This window comes from Pelecanus crispus, chromosome 2, assembly GCF_030463565.1.
Source record: "Pelecanus crispus isolate bPelCri1 chromosome 2, bPelCri1.pri, whole genome shotgun sequence".
Lineage (NCBI taxonomy): Eukaryota > Metazoa > Chordata > Aves > Pelecaniformes > Pelecanidae > Pelecanus > Pelecanus crispus.
Window position 1 is genome coordinate 388,769 of NC_134644.1, and position 16,362 is coordinate 405,130.

The window sequence follows — 16,362 nt, forward strand, 5'->3', positions numbered from 1 at the left end:
TCGGGGAGAGGCGATTTACTTGACGAGCTTCACTGCTGGACTAGCTGTACCATTTGGTATTTCACATTAAAACACACCCACTCGCTCTTCCTCCCTCTTCTGTTATTTAATAATACAGAAGAGACCAGACTGTCAGCGCTGCAGCTGAGCACCTTCCCCAGGTGCATCTGCACCTCAAAAGCAGAAACAGTGGGCTCACAGCACCACTTGCGCACCAAGAGCCTTAGCGCAGCCAAACGTCCTACAGACCCGCTGATCTTGCACCCAGTTGCTGCTGCAAAGCTGGGAGGAAGAAGGGGCTGGCTGGGCCAAACTAACTCCTCACCCAGGCTGCTCCCTTCATAGGATGAAGCGCAGCAGGTTCATCTACCTTGTGCTTCAGAAGCGCCAGTGCCAGACACATTTGGTCTCCACACACAGCAACTAATAATTAACCAACTCATTATTCAAGCCACTGTGGAACTAACTTGGGCACTGAAACCTTGGACACTAAAAGCCAGCCTTGAAACCAGGTCAGAGGCTGAGCAAACACAGCAGTGCCCACACAAACCACATTCCGAAGTACCCATCTGCCCGCACACGCAGATGAAAGGGCAGCAGAGCGTGACGTGCCTGGGCAGAGCCACCTTTTCCAGGCCAGGCTTGATAAAGACTCAACCCTGGCAATGCTGGCAGGAAGAGAGATTTCTCCAGGTCAAGGACCGACATGGACAAGGATAGCATTCCCGTCAGAGAGCTTAGCCAGCGCGGATACCCTGTGTAGGACATGATCTTAGCAGGGATTATCTCACCAGAGCTTTCAATACTTTGCAGCAGTGAAAGCAGAGGATCTTGTGTATCTCTGGGGAAAAAGGGCGTGATTACGAACTGCTACCCTTGCTCCTTAGCTATACCGCATGCGGCAGCATCCGGTGCCGTCACACTACGTATGCTGTGGCTGTGCAGCGCACAGACTTCAGGAGAGCTATATGTTTTAATCCTCTCGGCATCTACTACTTTCCAGTCCACGTCCGAATACACGCAGACCAAAGAACCGTACCGAATTCTCTCTGCTGACAGCTAGAAAGGGTCTGCTGAAAGGGATAACCCAGGAGAGCTAGTGACGTGGAGAGACACATAACCCACCGCTTCCCCAACACAAGTGCTCTGTGGGGACCTACCTCGCTGGTAAAAACCTGTTCCAAATTTGTCTGACCTCAGCTCTACCTGTTTAACCCCGCAAGCAAAGGCAGGTTAAGATTAAAAAGGCACTGGTTTTTGAAGTTCCCTCTTCCTGTGGATGCCCGTAGACTGTAATCAGAACATCTCTGCACCTACTGCACACATCTCCTCCAATCTCATCCTGAGAATTAGGCCTTTCTGACCAGTGTCCCAACATCTCCTTCCTTGATACCTTCCAGATTTCTTAAGTTTTTCTGAAGTGTGGACACCAGACTGGATTCAGCATCCGAGGCATGGTCTCTAAACCCATCCTGCCATCGCTGCTCCTCACCAACACTCCCAGCTAAGCTCAGGCAGGTACCAACAAGACATGATACATATCATTATTTACTCAATTCACTATGCAAACTTCACCTTATTAATGTAAAAACACCCCCCTCTTCTCCTAGTAGTCTTCTCTCGCACATGCCCTACGCGTTAGTCCTCTGTATAGCCAAACACCAAACAGGAGAGCAAAGGGGAGTTACCTTAAAGCACCTTAGAAAGCAGGGCATCTTTTTGGGAGAGGGCAATATGATTGTGAGAAACACTTCCTGAGCTGTGGAGTCCAGATCCCACTGTTGGAGATGCACCCATCACACGATCCCTCCCTGCACAGGGAAAACTCCAACCCCAAACCTGTCCAGTTTTTCCAAGCCTGTGCCTAGCAGAGGGCTTCTTCAGAACTGCACTAGCCGACACCTTGATACCCAGAATCATTCCTGTGAACCGCTGGCCACGATTATTTGTGGTCAGTTCAAGCTGGCTGGACTCTGTGTTGACTTTGCTCTCTAGCTCCAAGGGCTCTTGCCCTCCCTTGGCACATTAACAGAAAATCACCCCCCCGTCAGCCTTCATCCCGCTACACAAAGACCAGCTCTTCAAGTCTTTTTTGGGTGACAAACTCCGCATTCCCCTGATCACCCCTCCCTGTGCTTGGTCCAGGCGGAACCCCTCCATCAGCCCGGAGCAAACATTACCCACGCAGTCCAAAGCAGGTCTCAGCAGGGCTGTGGGAGCAGCGCTGAGACCGTCCTCCGGACTCTCCAGTGGGCCGAGCTTTCTGGCTCTTGGGTACGTCTACACGGCAGAATGCAGCGCTGGATGTATATCTCAGCTTGCTATAAACAAAATACTCCAGGTACTGGAAACAGGGCAGCAGTGTTGGCTTGGATCTCTGCCTCATACATCCAGCTTTTCCAAAGAGCTGATAACCGCAACTGCAGCTGCACCCCCTCGGGAGGGCGTGTTGGGACTCTATCAGCAGCTTTCCTAGGGCTAAGGTGGGCAGCACCAACATAAAGCATCAAAGTTTTTGAAACGCTGAGAGGGTGTTAGAAACACTATTGGCCTGCAAGTCTGAAATAGGAACGGGGCAGAGATCTCCTCATCTGCCACATCCAGCAGGTCCGTGTTGGAGCAGCACTAAGGACGTGCCACGCCAGCCTACAGTGTCCGGACTTAGAGGCTCACGGCTCCACCGGAGTGAGCCAGGGCCCACAGCCCAGCACGCTGAGTGCAAAGACGGTGGGGAGACAGGACGTAAGACAGGACAAGCAACAGCAGCCTCGGTCTGCAGACTTCACCGCTGCTTCTTCTGTCCCCTGTGCTCGGCACTGGTGGGGCCGCACCTGGAATGCTGTGTCCAGTTTTGGGCCCCCCAGCACAAGAAGGACATTGGGGTGCTGGAGCGTGTCCAGAGAAGGGCAGCGGAGCTGGGGAAGGGTCTGGAGCACAGGGCTGATGGGGAGCGGCTGAGGGAGCTGGGGGTGTTCAGCCTGGAGAAGAGGAAGCTGAGGGGAGACCTGATCGCTCTGCAGCTCCTGGCAGGAGGGGGCAGGGAGGGGGTCGGGCTCTTCTCCCAAGGAACCAGCGATGGGATGAGAGGAAATGGGCTTAAGCTGCGATGGGGAGGTTTAGGTTGGATATTAGGAAAAATTCCTTCACGGAAAGAGTGGCCAAGCATTGGACCAGGCTGCCCAGAGAGGTGGGGGAGTCCCCATCCCTGGAAGTGTTCAAAAAATGGGCAGAGGTGGCACTTTGGGACATGGTTCAGTCTGGTCTACCCTTGATTGGTTTAGTGTGGACTTGGTAGTGTAGGTTAATGGTTGGACTGGATGATCTTAAAGGTCTTTTCCAACCTAAACGATTCTTTGATTCTATGATTCTTCACATCTCGCTGACCCCAGGAGGACACAGTTCAACCGAGCACAGAGGCCTGTACTGGGTACCAGGCAGATAATGGCAAAAATGGTGTTCTGAGCGAAGACCAAACCAAAGTGTGAACCTTGCAGCTCCAGCAAGCAGGGCTCACTCTGCTGCAACGGGACACAGTCCCAGAGGCAGCCCGGAAAGGTCATCCCCGAGCTCGTGCCTCCAGTACGAGCCACGACGGCGAATGCTAACCACCCTGACAAGCAGTGGCCCCGCATCAGCTGCGGGTCCCTGCTAGAGAGGGCTCCAAGCCCCCTCCGCACGCCCCGGCAGAGCCTCAGAAGGCTCCCCAGCAGATGGACCAAAGGGAGCCCCTACCTGCCCCAGCCGAGCAGCCAGGTGAGGGGTGAGGACACCAACACGAACGCTCAACCTCAGCTGCTCCCCTGGGAATGCAGCCACCGGGCCGGCTGCTGCTGGCGCAGCTCCTGCTGGAAGCCGCCGGCAAGCAGGAACAGGCCCCCCGCTGCACGGGCAGGGCCCGGCCCTCCCTGCCCGGATACACCCACATTCCCCAGCCATGAGCGCAGCCTCCCCTCGCCTGGGAACCTCCCGCCACCCAGCCAGCACCCTGCCCCGGGCACCCCTGCCAGTGGCACGGCCCCCCGGGAGGAGCGCAGCACAGGGGAGCGCAGCAGTGGCATCCCATCCCTTTGCCTCGCAGCTCGCAAAGGCAGCCTCGGCCACCCACCCGCAGCCTCCAGGACCTTCCCCTGGGAACGCAGCGAGCCCCGGGGAGAAGGGGGACTGGCAGGACGAGCCCCTCGAGCTCCCTGCGCAGCAGCTGCGCGGCAGCAAAGCTGGGGCTGCCAGCAGCGCTGCTCCTGCGCTGGTGCCTGGAGCCCAGCCCTCCTGGAAAGCGTCCTGGGCACAAAGCTCCTCTGGGCAGCCACTGCCTTGGGAGCGTGCGGATTCCTCGGGGAGCCTGCCAGCCCCACTCCGTCCCTCTGGCACGTGAGCCAAGCCAGGGAACTGCCTCCACAATGCCTGGACTCCGGAGCAGAGCGATGGAAACCTGGAGAGGCTCACAGGCGCCAGAAAGTGGCTGCCCTGCCTCGAGAGCGGCAGGTCCCGGCCCAGCCCAGCCCCCAGCCCTGTGCGTGCAGGCCAGCGTTCAATGCCTTAAAAAGCCTGTGGATGCTGTTCTCACCTCCCAGCCCCTGCCAGGCGGCAGGGCTCACCCGCACGTCTGCTTCTGCAGAGCCAGGCCGGGCACGCTGCGCGGCCAGGGAAGGGGATGGGGCACAGCAGGCAGCGCGGCCCCCGCAGAGGCTCCCACACGCCCAGGCAGCCCCGGCACGGGACAAAGTAGAATCATAGATTCTATGATTCTATGAAAAGCCCGCCGCGGCGAGGCCAAACACCAGCCAGTCGAGCACCTAAAGGCTGCTGCAGCTGCCAGTCCCCATCGCGCGCCCGGTCCCCATGGGGGGTCCCGTCTCCCCTCCCCAGGCAGCCCTGCCCTCTGTCCCTCTGCCACGTCACTCGCGATGCCACCACCGCTCTCACAGGCTGCCCCGCACCCGGCGAGCACCGCCGTGCTCCGGAACACACGGCCTCCACTCGGCCCCAGGGAAGACCCCGGCAGAGCATCGCCCAGAGCGAGCCTGGCATCAGGTAGCTGCTTTCAGGAGGGAGGTGCAGGTACGTTTCCGTGCACCCCAACCCCCTCGTACTGCTCCACGCCTCTGCTCTGGCAATCTCCAAATAGTTCAGCACTTGCTCAGGAGCCCACTAACAGGACTCCTCTCCCCCTCCCATGGAGTTTCAGTTCCCTCTGCTCCCCTGACGCCGCTGCATGAGGATCGGCTCTCCCTGCCCTTGCTGGGACACCACCGGAGCAAGAAGGGCGTGGGACACAACGTGCTCGGCTCCCAGGTGTCCAGCCGGAAAGGGAACCTGGACCCCCGGAGCACCTCCTCCCAGCTAGCCACGCCGTGGCTCCTTCAGCACCGACGACGATGGCAGTGCCCACAGCCGCCAGGCGCTGGAGTACGAAAAAGCCCCACGAACGCTCACACTACCTTGCTACAGCCGAGCTTTCCTGAGCGCAAACCCCGCAGAGCCCCGGGATGCAAACGGGTGCCCGTGCCCAGCTCAGGACCTCGGCTGGGACGGGCCACGGCTGCCCATCCCCGCAGGCCCCGTGGGCGCGGGGGGGCTCTCCCCAGGCCAGCACCGCTCCTGTGCTCACTTACCCAGTGCTCGCAGCGGACCGCTGCCCAGGAGGACAGGCTCGGCACCGCCATGGGGGTCCTTGGGGCACGCGCCGCCGGTGCTGCCGCGCTCTCGCCTTCGGAAGCGGCTCGTGAGGAGTCTCCAGAGTCCCCCCGCCTGCCCGGGGTCGGCGTGCAGCCTGCCCCCGACCCTGGCCAGCTCCGGGTAGAGCAGGTCCCGCTTGCTGGGGCAGGTGTGCAGGGAGCTGGCGTCCCCCTCGCTCTTGGTGCGGAGACGCGCGGGGCGCAGGAGCCCCCCCGACTCCGAGCGCCGCAGCTCGTGGCCCCGGCGCAGGCGGAAGCTGAAGCTTTTGCGCAGCGAGCTGAAGTTCTTCCTGGGGCCGGGGCTGCTCCGGCCGCTGCCCCCGAAGAGGTTCCAGCGGCGGCTGCCCCACAGGGAGCCCCCCCGGAGGAAGCCGGGGCTCTCGGCAGGGTGCGGCTGCCGGGCCGAGGGCAGGAAAGTCATGCTGCCGGGGCGCGGGCGCTGCGCCCCGTCGGCCCCGGCGAGCAGAGGCGCCGCGCCTTCGCCTTCGCCTTCGCCTTCCTCGCCCTCGCCCGCAGGGCCCTGCTTGCGGGGCGAGCGCAGCCTGAAGAAGTCCAGCAAGCTGCCGCGGGCCCGGGCGGGGGGCGGCGGGGGCAGCAGGCCGCCGGCCGCCAGCCCGTTCCCCGCCGCGCAGAAGCTCTTGGGCCGCCGCCTCTGCTGCTGGGCGGCCCTGAGGGCGGCCTGGACGGCGGGGACGCCCTGCAGGTCCAGGGACTCGCAGACGCTGACGGCGCGGCGGGGGCTCGGCCGCGGGGGGCCCCGGCCCGCCCCGCTCCAGCGCCAGCGCTCCGCCATCGTCAGCTGCGGGGCTGCCCCATGGCCCCGGGCCGCCCGCCGCTCTGCGCCGCTGCCGGTGCGGGCGGCCGGCCCCGGGCAGGCGGCGCGGCGGGACCCCGCTCGCCGCCCGCTGCCTGCCGGCTCCCACGCCGCGCCGGCATGCCCGGGCCGCGCTCCGGCGAGCCGCCAGCGCCGGGGCCGGGCCCGCCCCGGAACGGGGCCGCCCCCCCCCCGCGGCCGCGCCCTCCCGGGGCCGCCGCCCGCCCCCGACGCGCCCCGGGCCCCCGAGCCCCGCGGCGGGCAGGCGCTGCCCCTCGCCCGGCCCCGCCGCAGCGGCCGCCGAGCCCTCCCGGGGCGGCGCTCCCGCCTCCCCCGCGCCGTGCGGTGCGGCCCCGGGGCAGGGCCGGCCCGGGGTGGGGCCCTGTCACCGCCCCCCGCCCGCCCCGGCTGCCCGCGGCGGCGGCCCGCACCCGCCCCGCCCCAGCGCTCGCCGCCCGCACCGGGCAGGGCAGCACCGAGCGCCGGGCAGGGCAGCGCCGAGCGCCGGGCAGGGCAGCACCGGGCCGCCCCGCCGGGACCGGGACCGGGGCCGGGGCCCCTCGCCTCGCGCGGGGCCGGCAGTGCCCGCCAGGGGGCGCAGCGCTCCCGCTGCCGCCGGGCGCCCTCGCGCGGCTCCGGGGGGCGGCACCGGGAGCACCGGGGGCATCGGGAGCACCGGGGGCATCGGGAGCACCGGGGGCATCAGGAGCACCGGGGGCATCAGGAGCACCGGGGGCATCGGCAGCCCCGCAGGGCCGGCACTGGGAGCACCGGGGGCATCGGGAGCACCGGGGGCATCGGCAGCCCCGCAGGGCCAGCACTGGGAGCACCGGGGGCATCGGGAGCACCGGGGGCATCGGGAGCACCGGGGGCATCAGGAGCACCGGGGGCATCGGCAGCCCCGCAGGGCCGGCACTGGGAGCACCAGGGGCATCGGGAGCACCGGGAGCCCCGCAGGGCAGGCACCGGGAGCACCGGGGGCATCGGGAGCACCAGAACCCCCGCGGGGCCGGCACCAGGAGCACCGGGAGCACCGGGAGCATCGGGAGCACTGGGACCCTTGCAGGGCTGGTACCGGGAGCACCACAGGGCCGGCATCGGGAGCATTAGGAGCACCGGGAGCACTGCTGGGCCTAGCAGGGCCGGTACCAGGAGCACCAGCAGCCCCGCGGGGTCCAGCAGGGCCAGTACCGGGAGCACCGGGAGCATCAGGAGCCCCGGGAGCCCCGCGGGGCCAGCACCGGGAGTATCAGGAGCACCGGGAGCCCAGGGAGCCCCTCGGGGCCCGGCAGGGCTGGCACCGGGAGCACCAGGAGTACCGGGAACCCCGCAGGGCCAGCACCGGGAGCCCCGCGGGGCCTGGCAGGGCCGGCACCGGGAGCCACCCCGTACCCTGCGGGGCCCGGCAGCCGCCCCCGGCCCCTCCGCCGGCCGCCCCGCCGGCTCTCCCACACCGGCCCCCGCTCGCTGCGCAGGCCGCGGTCCCACCGCGCACCCCTCGCCCCGGGTCTCCGCGGGCAGGCCGGGAGCTGCGCCCGCTGCGCGGGAGCGTGCGGTGCCCTGCGCACAACCGTCCCGGTCCCCCTCCGCTCCCCACGCCCGGACCCCTCGCCCCGCCACACCGTCCCTTCAGCAGGGCCCCGCCGCCCCGGGCCCGCGCCCCGGAGATCCGGCCACTGCCTCCCCACCCTCTCGCCGCCTGCTCCCCCTTCCTAAACCTGCGCCTCGACAGCAAACGCCATCGGCAGCTGCCACAGGGCCCTTCCTGCGCCGCAGACGGTGCTGCTGAAGAGCAGCACCATGCTCGGAAACTCTTGCGAGGCCGCAGCACCAGCACCCGCAGCCCTCCTGACCCGCGGCCGATGCTGGCCCAGGGCAGGACAAGCGTGTCCCAGCCAGAGCTTCGCTCCCGTCTTGTTCCAGAGAAAACTGTTTTTCCCTGATCAAACATGCCATCATTAAGCTCTGTCTCCCCTTCCAGGCCGTCTCTTCCAGAGTCGCCACTGCAGTGCCTCCTCCACCTCTTCCCTAGCACCCCCTCACCTCTGCTGCCAGCAGCGCAGTCCCTGCCTCCAGCATCACCCCAGGACCCTCCTCCTCCTCCTCCTCTCTTTTTCCTAATGAACTTCCCTCTCCCTGGCTTTCCTCCTCAGTGCAAGGATGATCTGCTCTCCCTCTGGGGAAAAAAAAAAAAAAAAAAGATGCTTGACTCCCCCTTAAAATTATTTTTACCTTTCTGAAAGCTCTGTCTGCTAAACCAGCCTAGGTCTTCTGCCTTTCAAAGCCTCTCCAGGGAACATCTTAATATCAGCACCTCCTTTTCCCCCTCCTTATCCAGGGAGTCCTTTGACTCCACTGCCTCGACTCTACCCAAATCCCACCAGCTTTTTGGGCTCTGCCCTCTCTTCAGTCCCTCATCCTCCTTCACAGTATGCCCTCACGAGTTTCTTGAATGCCCCATCTCCTCTCCAGTTCTCCATGGATGCACCCAGCCCTGGTCATCGCCCGCAGCCCTAGGACACGGCGGAATCCCACCTCGCCGTGAGGCACCACCAGGTTGAGCCTTTCCCTTCCCCACAGCACAGCACCTCAGCCAAGCCCCTGCCTCTCCCTGCTCCATCCTCTCCTAAGTCCACAGGTTCCACCACCCGCCTCCCCGTCCACCTCAGCCCCTGTTAACAGCACAGACCATCACCACGCTGCATAAGCAGAGCTATCGCCCGGCAGCCTCCCCCCGTAGCCAGAGGTCCTTCTCTTCGCTCATCTTTTTTGCACCTTTCAGACAGTAAAATCTAATTCAGCAGCAGACCCTCCTGGCTACACGGGGCTGAACACACAGGGCAGCTACTTAGACTGAGGATCAGCTAAAAGATGCCCCTGCCCACACCACGTCAGCGCTTCTCGGGCAGAGGACGGGATGCATCCAGCTCCCCTCCCTCCCAAGCCAACGGGCACCGATGTCTGAAACCGAGCAGAAGGCGCCTGACAATCCGCCAAAGCTCCAGCTCTGCCATCTGTGCCAAGGTCACAGGAACACGCGAGCTGCCAGACTGGATCCGACCCTCATCCACATCATCTGGTGTCCTGTCTCCCAGGAGCAGCCGCACTGCAGCGAGGAGCGAGGAATTCTGCAGAAAGCAATTACAAGGGAACGTCTTCCAAAGAGCGCTGAACACCAGACGAGGCTGGCTGCAGCGACCGTGGCGTCTCCATCGCCGGAGATGTCAGAACCGATCGCACAGACGCCTATCAGGCGTAATTCAGACACAGGTAACCAGCCTTATGGCAGGGAACCAGAGTAACCTCGCAAGGTCCTTCCCAACCGCGCTTTGCACAGCTCCTCGCTCCCAGGGATTGGAAGCTGTTCCTGTAATGAAGCGGGGGCCACCTATATTCATCCCTTCTCAAAATCCTGGGTGTAACTTCTACTGTAACCATGCCAGATGGTACACCTTCCATATGAATCTCATCTTTTTAAAATATTCTGACAAGTTCTGGGCTTTGAAGGTATCACTTGAATCACAGAAATATCTGCTGGAAAGGACTCCAAGCGACGACGTACCACACATTCCGCTGCCGAGGCGGGACCAGCCACGCATGGATCACCCCGACAGGCGTCCGTCTGACCCGTCCCAATGCCCTCCCTAAGCCCACTGCAGTACTTAGCACCATCCTCGCTGCTCCTGTTCTTCCTCCTCCCACAATCCTGTCCAAATCCCCGTGCCTGCCTATAAAGCCAATTACTTCTGCCATGTCCTTATCGGCTGTGAAAGGTAACAGGCTGCATTCTTGCCTGCAACCTTAAACGTACTGAGAGACGCAGAGTTCCCCTCAGCTGACGACGTCTCCTTCACTGTCCCACCGAGGATCGTATTTTTAAAGCTATTAGTGTTTTTAATGCATACCCTTCAATTCTATACAGTTTTGCTGCTACCTGTTTTTAAATGCAGTGCCAGAACCTGGGCACAATATTCAGCTGAGGCCTCCAGCAGCACTGAGAAGACATATACACACAACATCCAGGAAGATACTGGTATCTACTGCAGTAACAACACAATATTTTTACCTAATAATCCTGTTAAAGGCAAAAGTTTCCATATGCTATATACATTGATATGATCCCTTTGGCATTATTCCTACAGAAAGAACAAAAGACATCTAAACCAAAACAGAATAAAACGGAGCCTCAGATACAACTTCTGGGGGCAGAGGGCTGCAGGCAGGGTGCCTGCACCCAAGGAAGGGCTCAAACCCCACCAGATCTCGACAGCACGTGCGCTCTGGCTGCCTCTTCAGCTACTGTGGCTGAAACGGCGACTGACGGAGGAACCGTTCTGAGAATAAGACCAGGAAACCAGAAGCCACCGCTGTTCAGAGACAGCCACCACTGAAACATGCCCCACACACCTTCAAGTGTCTCTTCTTGGGCAGTTTACTCCATGATTATCCTGGGCTGGACTGCTGCTGTGTGCGTACCTAATGCAAATGAAAGGTTACACCATCCGAATTCACCCGCCTGCTGGGAAGGGGCTGCTGCTGCAGTCCCCTGTGCCACGCAAGTCTCCGGAAGCAGATGAGCTCCGAGAGCTGGGATGTAAGAGGGACATCGTGCTTTTGCAATCCTGACCCGGGGCAGGTGCCTGGGGACAGAAGCAAGTTAGTCTCTTACCAGTACTTTTATGAGTCACGCTCATGTTACAAATATTATGGCAGTGAACATCTGGCTTAAATTAACAAAAAGCCATGAGCAGCTAAACAACAGCTGCACTGGAAGACAGTCCGAAAGTCAGGGAACTTTCCACTGCTGGCTGGTCCCCAGTGTGAAGTTCAGGGTGGAGCCCTGAAACAGAAAAGACGTCTGAACCGTGACTGGTCAAATGCTCCGCTCCTCCAGACCTAACTGGCATTGGTATTTCTGCTCCAGCTGTCTGCAGATGCAAAGGTTTTGTTGCAAGGTGACGCTCAGCCTGGAGGACGGGACGGCTGCGTTCACCATCCCACCTGGGTTTGAAGATGCTGTCGCTCCGCAGAGGGGCCCGAGTCTGGGAGCCCGCAGGAAGCCACACGTCCAGCGTGGGCAAGGGACCGTCACTGCGGCATCTAAGAACACCTCAGCAGTTGGGGATGGAGGGATGAGGTTCCCAGCACGGATGGAGCCGTAGGTTTTCAGCGCCCTGGCAGCAGGCAGATGGCCAGCAGCAGACCAGGTGGACAGGAGAGACCGCAGCCAGCCCCAGGACCTGCGTAACAGGGGGGCTGCAGGGTGCCCGAGGCCGGCAGCCCCACGCAGACCGCGCTGGCGGTGGGACTGTGGGCAGGAGACCAGGCTTAGCACCGCTGCCCAGGCAGCAGTGCCAGGGGACAGACAGGACAGGGCACGGTGACAGCACCGCCCTTGGGCCAGGCTGTGGGATGCCCGGGACCCCCGGCACGCGCTCTCCGGCCCAGCCCATGTAAATGGCTCCAGGCTGGAGCTGCGGCGCAGGAGGGCTCCATGCAGCGCCGCGGGACGGCGGCCGAGCCCGTCCGCGGCTGCAGGGCCCCGAGCGCCGTGCCAGGGCCACACCGGAGCTGCCAGGCTCTGCAGACCAGCTTCAGCCGGCTCGGCTGCGCACCAGAATACTGATGAGGCTCTGCCCAAACAGGGAGCGTCCAGGGGCGCAGCCTCCGCTGCCCGGCCGTGGGGTGCGCAGCGCCGCGGCCCCCGCAAGCCCCCACGTCACAGACCACGCTGCCGCACGCAGCGGCCAGCCCGGCTGCCAGCACGTCAGCAGCAGGCAGCGCAGGCAGTGCAGGCAGCACAGGCAGCCATCCCTCGGGGAGGCGGCAGTGGGGCACAGCCCTGCCCGCTGGCCCCACGGGGCAGGGACAACGGGAGGAGCGCGAAGGAGACGCAGCCATTTCCCCCAACCCGGAGCGGAGCGGCACTGTTTACAGCTGAATTCGGCCACAGCCAGGCTCCGGGCACAGCTGTAGGGCACGAGCATCCAGCCAGAGACGGCAAATCACACCAGCTCTGCCGTGATAACCCTTTCTGGTCACCCCAGCCAACCCGTTCACAAGAGGTAATATCCCCACCCTCTCCACTGACAAAACATCCACCAGCCCAGCAGCACCCCGCAAATCCCCAGGGACTGGGACTGGAGAAATGAGGCATCGCTCCGGGTCCGAGCTCCAGCAGAGCCCCTCGCTGCCCTGCCTGCGCCCTGCCCACGCCCCTTCCCCCTGCCCTCGCCCCCTTCGCAGCCCCGGAGCCATGGATTTGACACCTGCAGGCCTGACTTTCTGCGGCCTCTTGAAGTGAGGGATCACTCAGAGCAGGCTGCTACCTACAGTCTCTGTGGAGAGAGGAGGAGCAGGCCCAGCCAGCAAACAGTTAACGAAAGCCAGGAAGTAAACAGAAAAGGCACACAAGAGCCTGACTTCAGCATCAGCTCTCTCCCTCCTCCCACACGCTCTCCCCCAGCTCCCATCCTGCCTGCAAACCTCGCCACTGCTGACGAGGAAATTACCACTTTCTCCCCCCCCCGGGATTCACAGCGCAGAAGCAAACCACCCCCTGCCTACACGCCATGAGGTCATGCCCATGTCACCCAAACCACCCCGCACCACCCCATCCCCACGGTGCCACGGAGGCAGGGCATGGGCACCCTCTCGCCCACGACGAAGAGAAGCTGAGCACCAAATCGCCGCCAGCTCTCCGGCGCGGGCAGCCGCGCTGCAGGCCCCGTGCCAACACGCCACAAGACAGATGCAGAGACAGGGTGCAAAACAGATGCAGAGATGGCGCTTCCGAAGCCGGTCCAGACCCCAGTGCCACAGGGAAGCCCTGGAACATAAGGCTTTGAGATGTTATCTCCCGGGGGTAATAGAAGATCAAGGCAGCGATCACTTCTGCTCATTAAACCACCCCCCGGGCGCTTCTGCAAGCAGGGATGTTAATACCAGTGTCCTGACTAAATCTCAGCCTCTGCTCAGCTGCAGTTAGTCCGGTACCTCCGCTCCGAGCCACAGGGCAGACTGGCTGTAATGCCGGCGCAGGCACCAGGCTGTTCCCAGGCTGTATTTACGCAGTCCTTCCGTGCTCCCCACCAGCCTCGCAGGAGACGCTCGAGCAACGGCGGCAGGTATGAGCAGGCTCAATGTGATGAGGCTAGACACTGTGAAATCTCCTCAGTATTTTGACATCCGAAGACAAAAGCCCATGCGAAAATTTGGGAAGAGGACTAAAGGAGACCTCTTCAGGTCCACAAGCCCAGCCCTTGCCCTGGCTTTAAAATCCCTCCCATAACCATCATTTACAATGGTGAAAATCCTCTAGCATATTCCAAAAGCAGCAAAGGAGAAATGAAAAGAAAACTACCAAAGGGGTGAAACTAAGAGACGGACAGTGCAGAAACAAGACTCAGAGGACAGGCAAATAAATCTGGAGGTCAGGAGGCGAACACAGCCTCCTGGCCAGGGGCTGGAAGAGGCTGAAAAATCCCCCCCCGCCTCAACAGAAAGGCAGCGATCCTGCAGCAGCCTACGAAGGACGGCTGCAGAGCCAGCTCCTCGGTGGGTCAGGAGGGCAGAGGAGACCTCCAGACCTTCCCAGCTTCACAGACAGGCTAGGGAGTTTGCTCAGAGGATGGAAGCCAAGAAGTCTCCCAAGGAGGGAGCTGCATGGGGGAGCAGCCCCTCTTGCCGCTTCCCACCGAGCGGCCGGCTCGGGGCAGCGCTCCCTGGCCTCCCCAGCCAGGCTGGGGCAGCAGGACACCCACGCGGAGTGCTGACCGCGGCGGGGAGGAAACAAAACCCTCCTTGAGTAGTGAGAACCTCAAAAATGAAACAGTCCTGCCCCACAACCGGGGGAAGCCAGCTGCGCTGAACGCTGTCGTTGAAGGAACCCGTGCGATGTCTGTGCAGACCCTGTTGCCACCCTCGAAACGCCCCGCCACCCTCGCCCTGCGCCTGTGAGGCCGGGCAGCGCTCGTCCCACCCAGGACGGACACAGCCTGAGGCTCGAAGGCCACGCGGCCACGATGCAGCGCAGCACTGTGCAGCGATGCACAAGCACGGCCTCTCTGCCCCGCTTCTCCTTCTCGCTGAGCTGTCCTTTACCGTGACCGTGCCGTTGCCACGTTCGCACGCCCAGCCGATGAGGGACATTCCTACACCCATATGAAAAGCCCCCACCCTGGCAGAGGATGGAGCCTGGATCCCCCAAGCCGGGTCTGCACTGACCGGACAGACCACCCGTCCTCAGGTCCTTCTCGTTCTGCTGCGCGCGGCATTGCTCAGGCACCACCAAGGAAATGCACGGGAATTCTGGAACAGCAGACACCAGCAGAAGGTAAGACTGGAAAGGCACTGAGCTCTACAAAAAGGAGAGAAGCCCAGAACCCCTAACGGGATGTTCCCAACAGAGCTTCCCAAAGCTATCTGAGACCGGTCCTCCCTGGAAAACATGCGAAACAATTACAGTGCAAGAAGCCATAAAAAGGTCCCGTCCTTCTTCCCTGTCCCCTCCAGGCACCTGCTCAACAGCGAGAGAGGAGGTAAAGGAATTATTTTCAAAAAACAAGCTAAAGAGTCACAGAGACTGATAACAACATGAGATGCTCACATGGAACTAAGCACCCCAACAAATGCCTTCAAATACCATTTTACCTAGTGCTTCTACCTCGTCATCCTCCCGAGGAACAGCTCGGTGACTAATAACATCAGCACACAACGGCAGAGACTGTTTTGCCACAAACAACAAGAGAGTCAGTGGTGAGAGCAGCAGCAGTAAACTCTTCTGTATCACACCTGGTGCAGGGTAATTACAGCACTCGAGCCAGCAACAAAGTTCTGGCAGCGGAGCTGGGGCAGGGTCTGGAGCACAGGGCTGGTGAGGAGCGGCTGAGGGAGCTGGGGGTGTTCAGCCTGGAGAAGAGGAGGCTGAGGGGAGACCTGATCGCTCTCTACAACTGCCTGAAAGGAGGGGGCAGGGAGGGGGTGCTGGGCTCTGCTCCCAAGGAACAGCGATAGGACGAGAGGAGATGGGCTCAAGCTGCGCCAGGGGAGGTTTAGGTTGGATATTGGGAGAAATTCCTTCATGGAAAGGGTTATCAAGCATTGGAACAGGCTGCCCGGGGAAGTGGTTGAGTCTCCATCCCTGGAGGCGTTTAAAGGATGCGTAGATGTGGTGCTTAGGGACATGGTTTAGTGGTGGTCTTGGCAGCGTTAGGTTAATGGTTGGACTTGATGACCTTAAAGGTCTTTTCCAACCTAAACGATTCTAGGATTCTATGAAGGAGGTCACCAAGTGACTGGTGAGTTTCAAAAACTGTTTAGGAGGCACTTCTTGCCATGCCGTGCTGTCAGGCTGCAGACTCCTTGTCACCGGAGGTTGTGGATGCTCAAAGTTCACCTGGTTCAAAAGCAATTAAACAGGATCACAGAAGAAAATCTATTTTTCACTACTAAATGTGAAGACACTAGCACTGGGACAAGGAGTCCCTCAGCCACACACCACTGGATGCCAAGTCAGCCAGGGAAATATTACTGTGTGTTCCTCTTGGTTTCATCCCATCCCCAAGGCATTCGCCTCCGGCCATATTCTAAGAGGATACTGGGCTAAACCGAACTTTGGTCTGAATCAGCACAACCTTCCTCAAACAGACCCTTGGTTCCTCCGACCACCCTTGTAACCCATTTCTGCTCCTGCTTCCCCGCAACAGGCATCGTACAAAGCCTCCTGGAGGAAATCTCAGCCATGCCTTATACAAGGACACTGCTGTTTTCATGTCACGTATTCTCCCTACGTAGCGTAGGGCCGCACTTGCTGTTTTGATGGACGCACCACTGTAGATGTACACCCCTGTAAGTCCATTGCTCCAAGAAATG

The 16,362-nt window shown here is 61.3% G+C and overlaps 1 protein-coding gene across 4 annotated transcripts in view; it reads right to left on the reverse strand.

Annotated features, from left to right (window-relative positions):
* Positions 1-16,362, reverse strand: part of AGAP3 (ArfGAP with GTPase domain, ankyrin repeat and PH domain 3) — a 148,952-nt gene that overhangs the window by 100,143 nt on the left and 32,447 nt on the right. The window contains exon 1 of one of the 4 annotated variants that reach the window (XM_075704777.1): positions 5,613-6,468. The exons of the other annotated variants lie outside the window; for them this stretch is intronic. Within the exon in view, the coding sequence (XP_075560892.1) occupies positions 5,613-6,468 (856 nt within the window). Of the gene's footprint in view, positions 1-5,612; positions 6,469-16,362 lie in introns of those variants that run through there. 4 annotated transcript variants of the gene reach the window in all.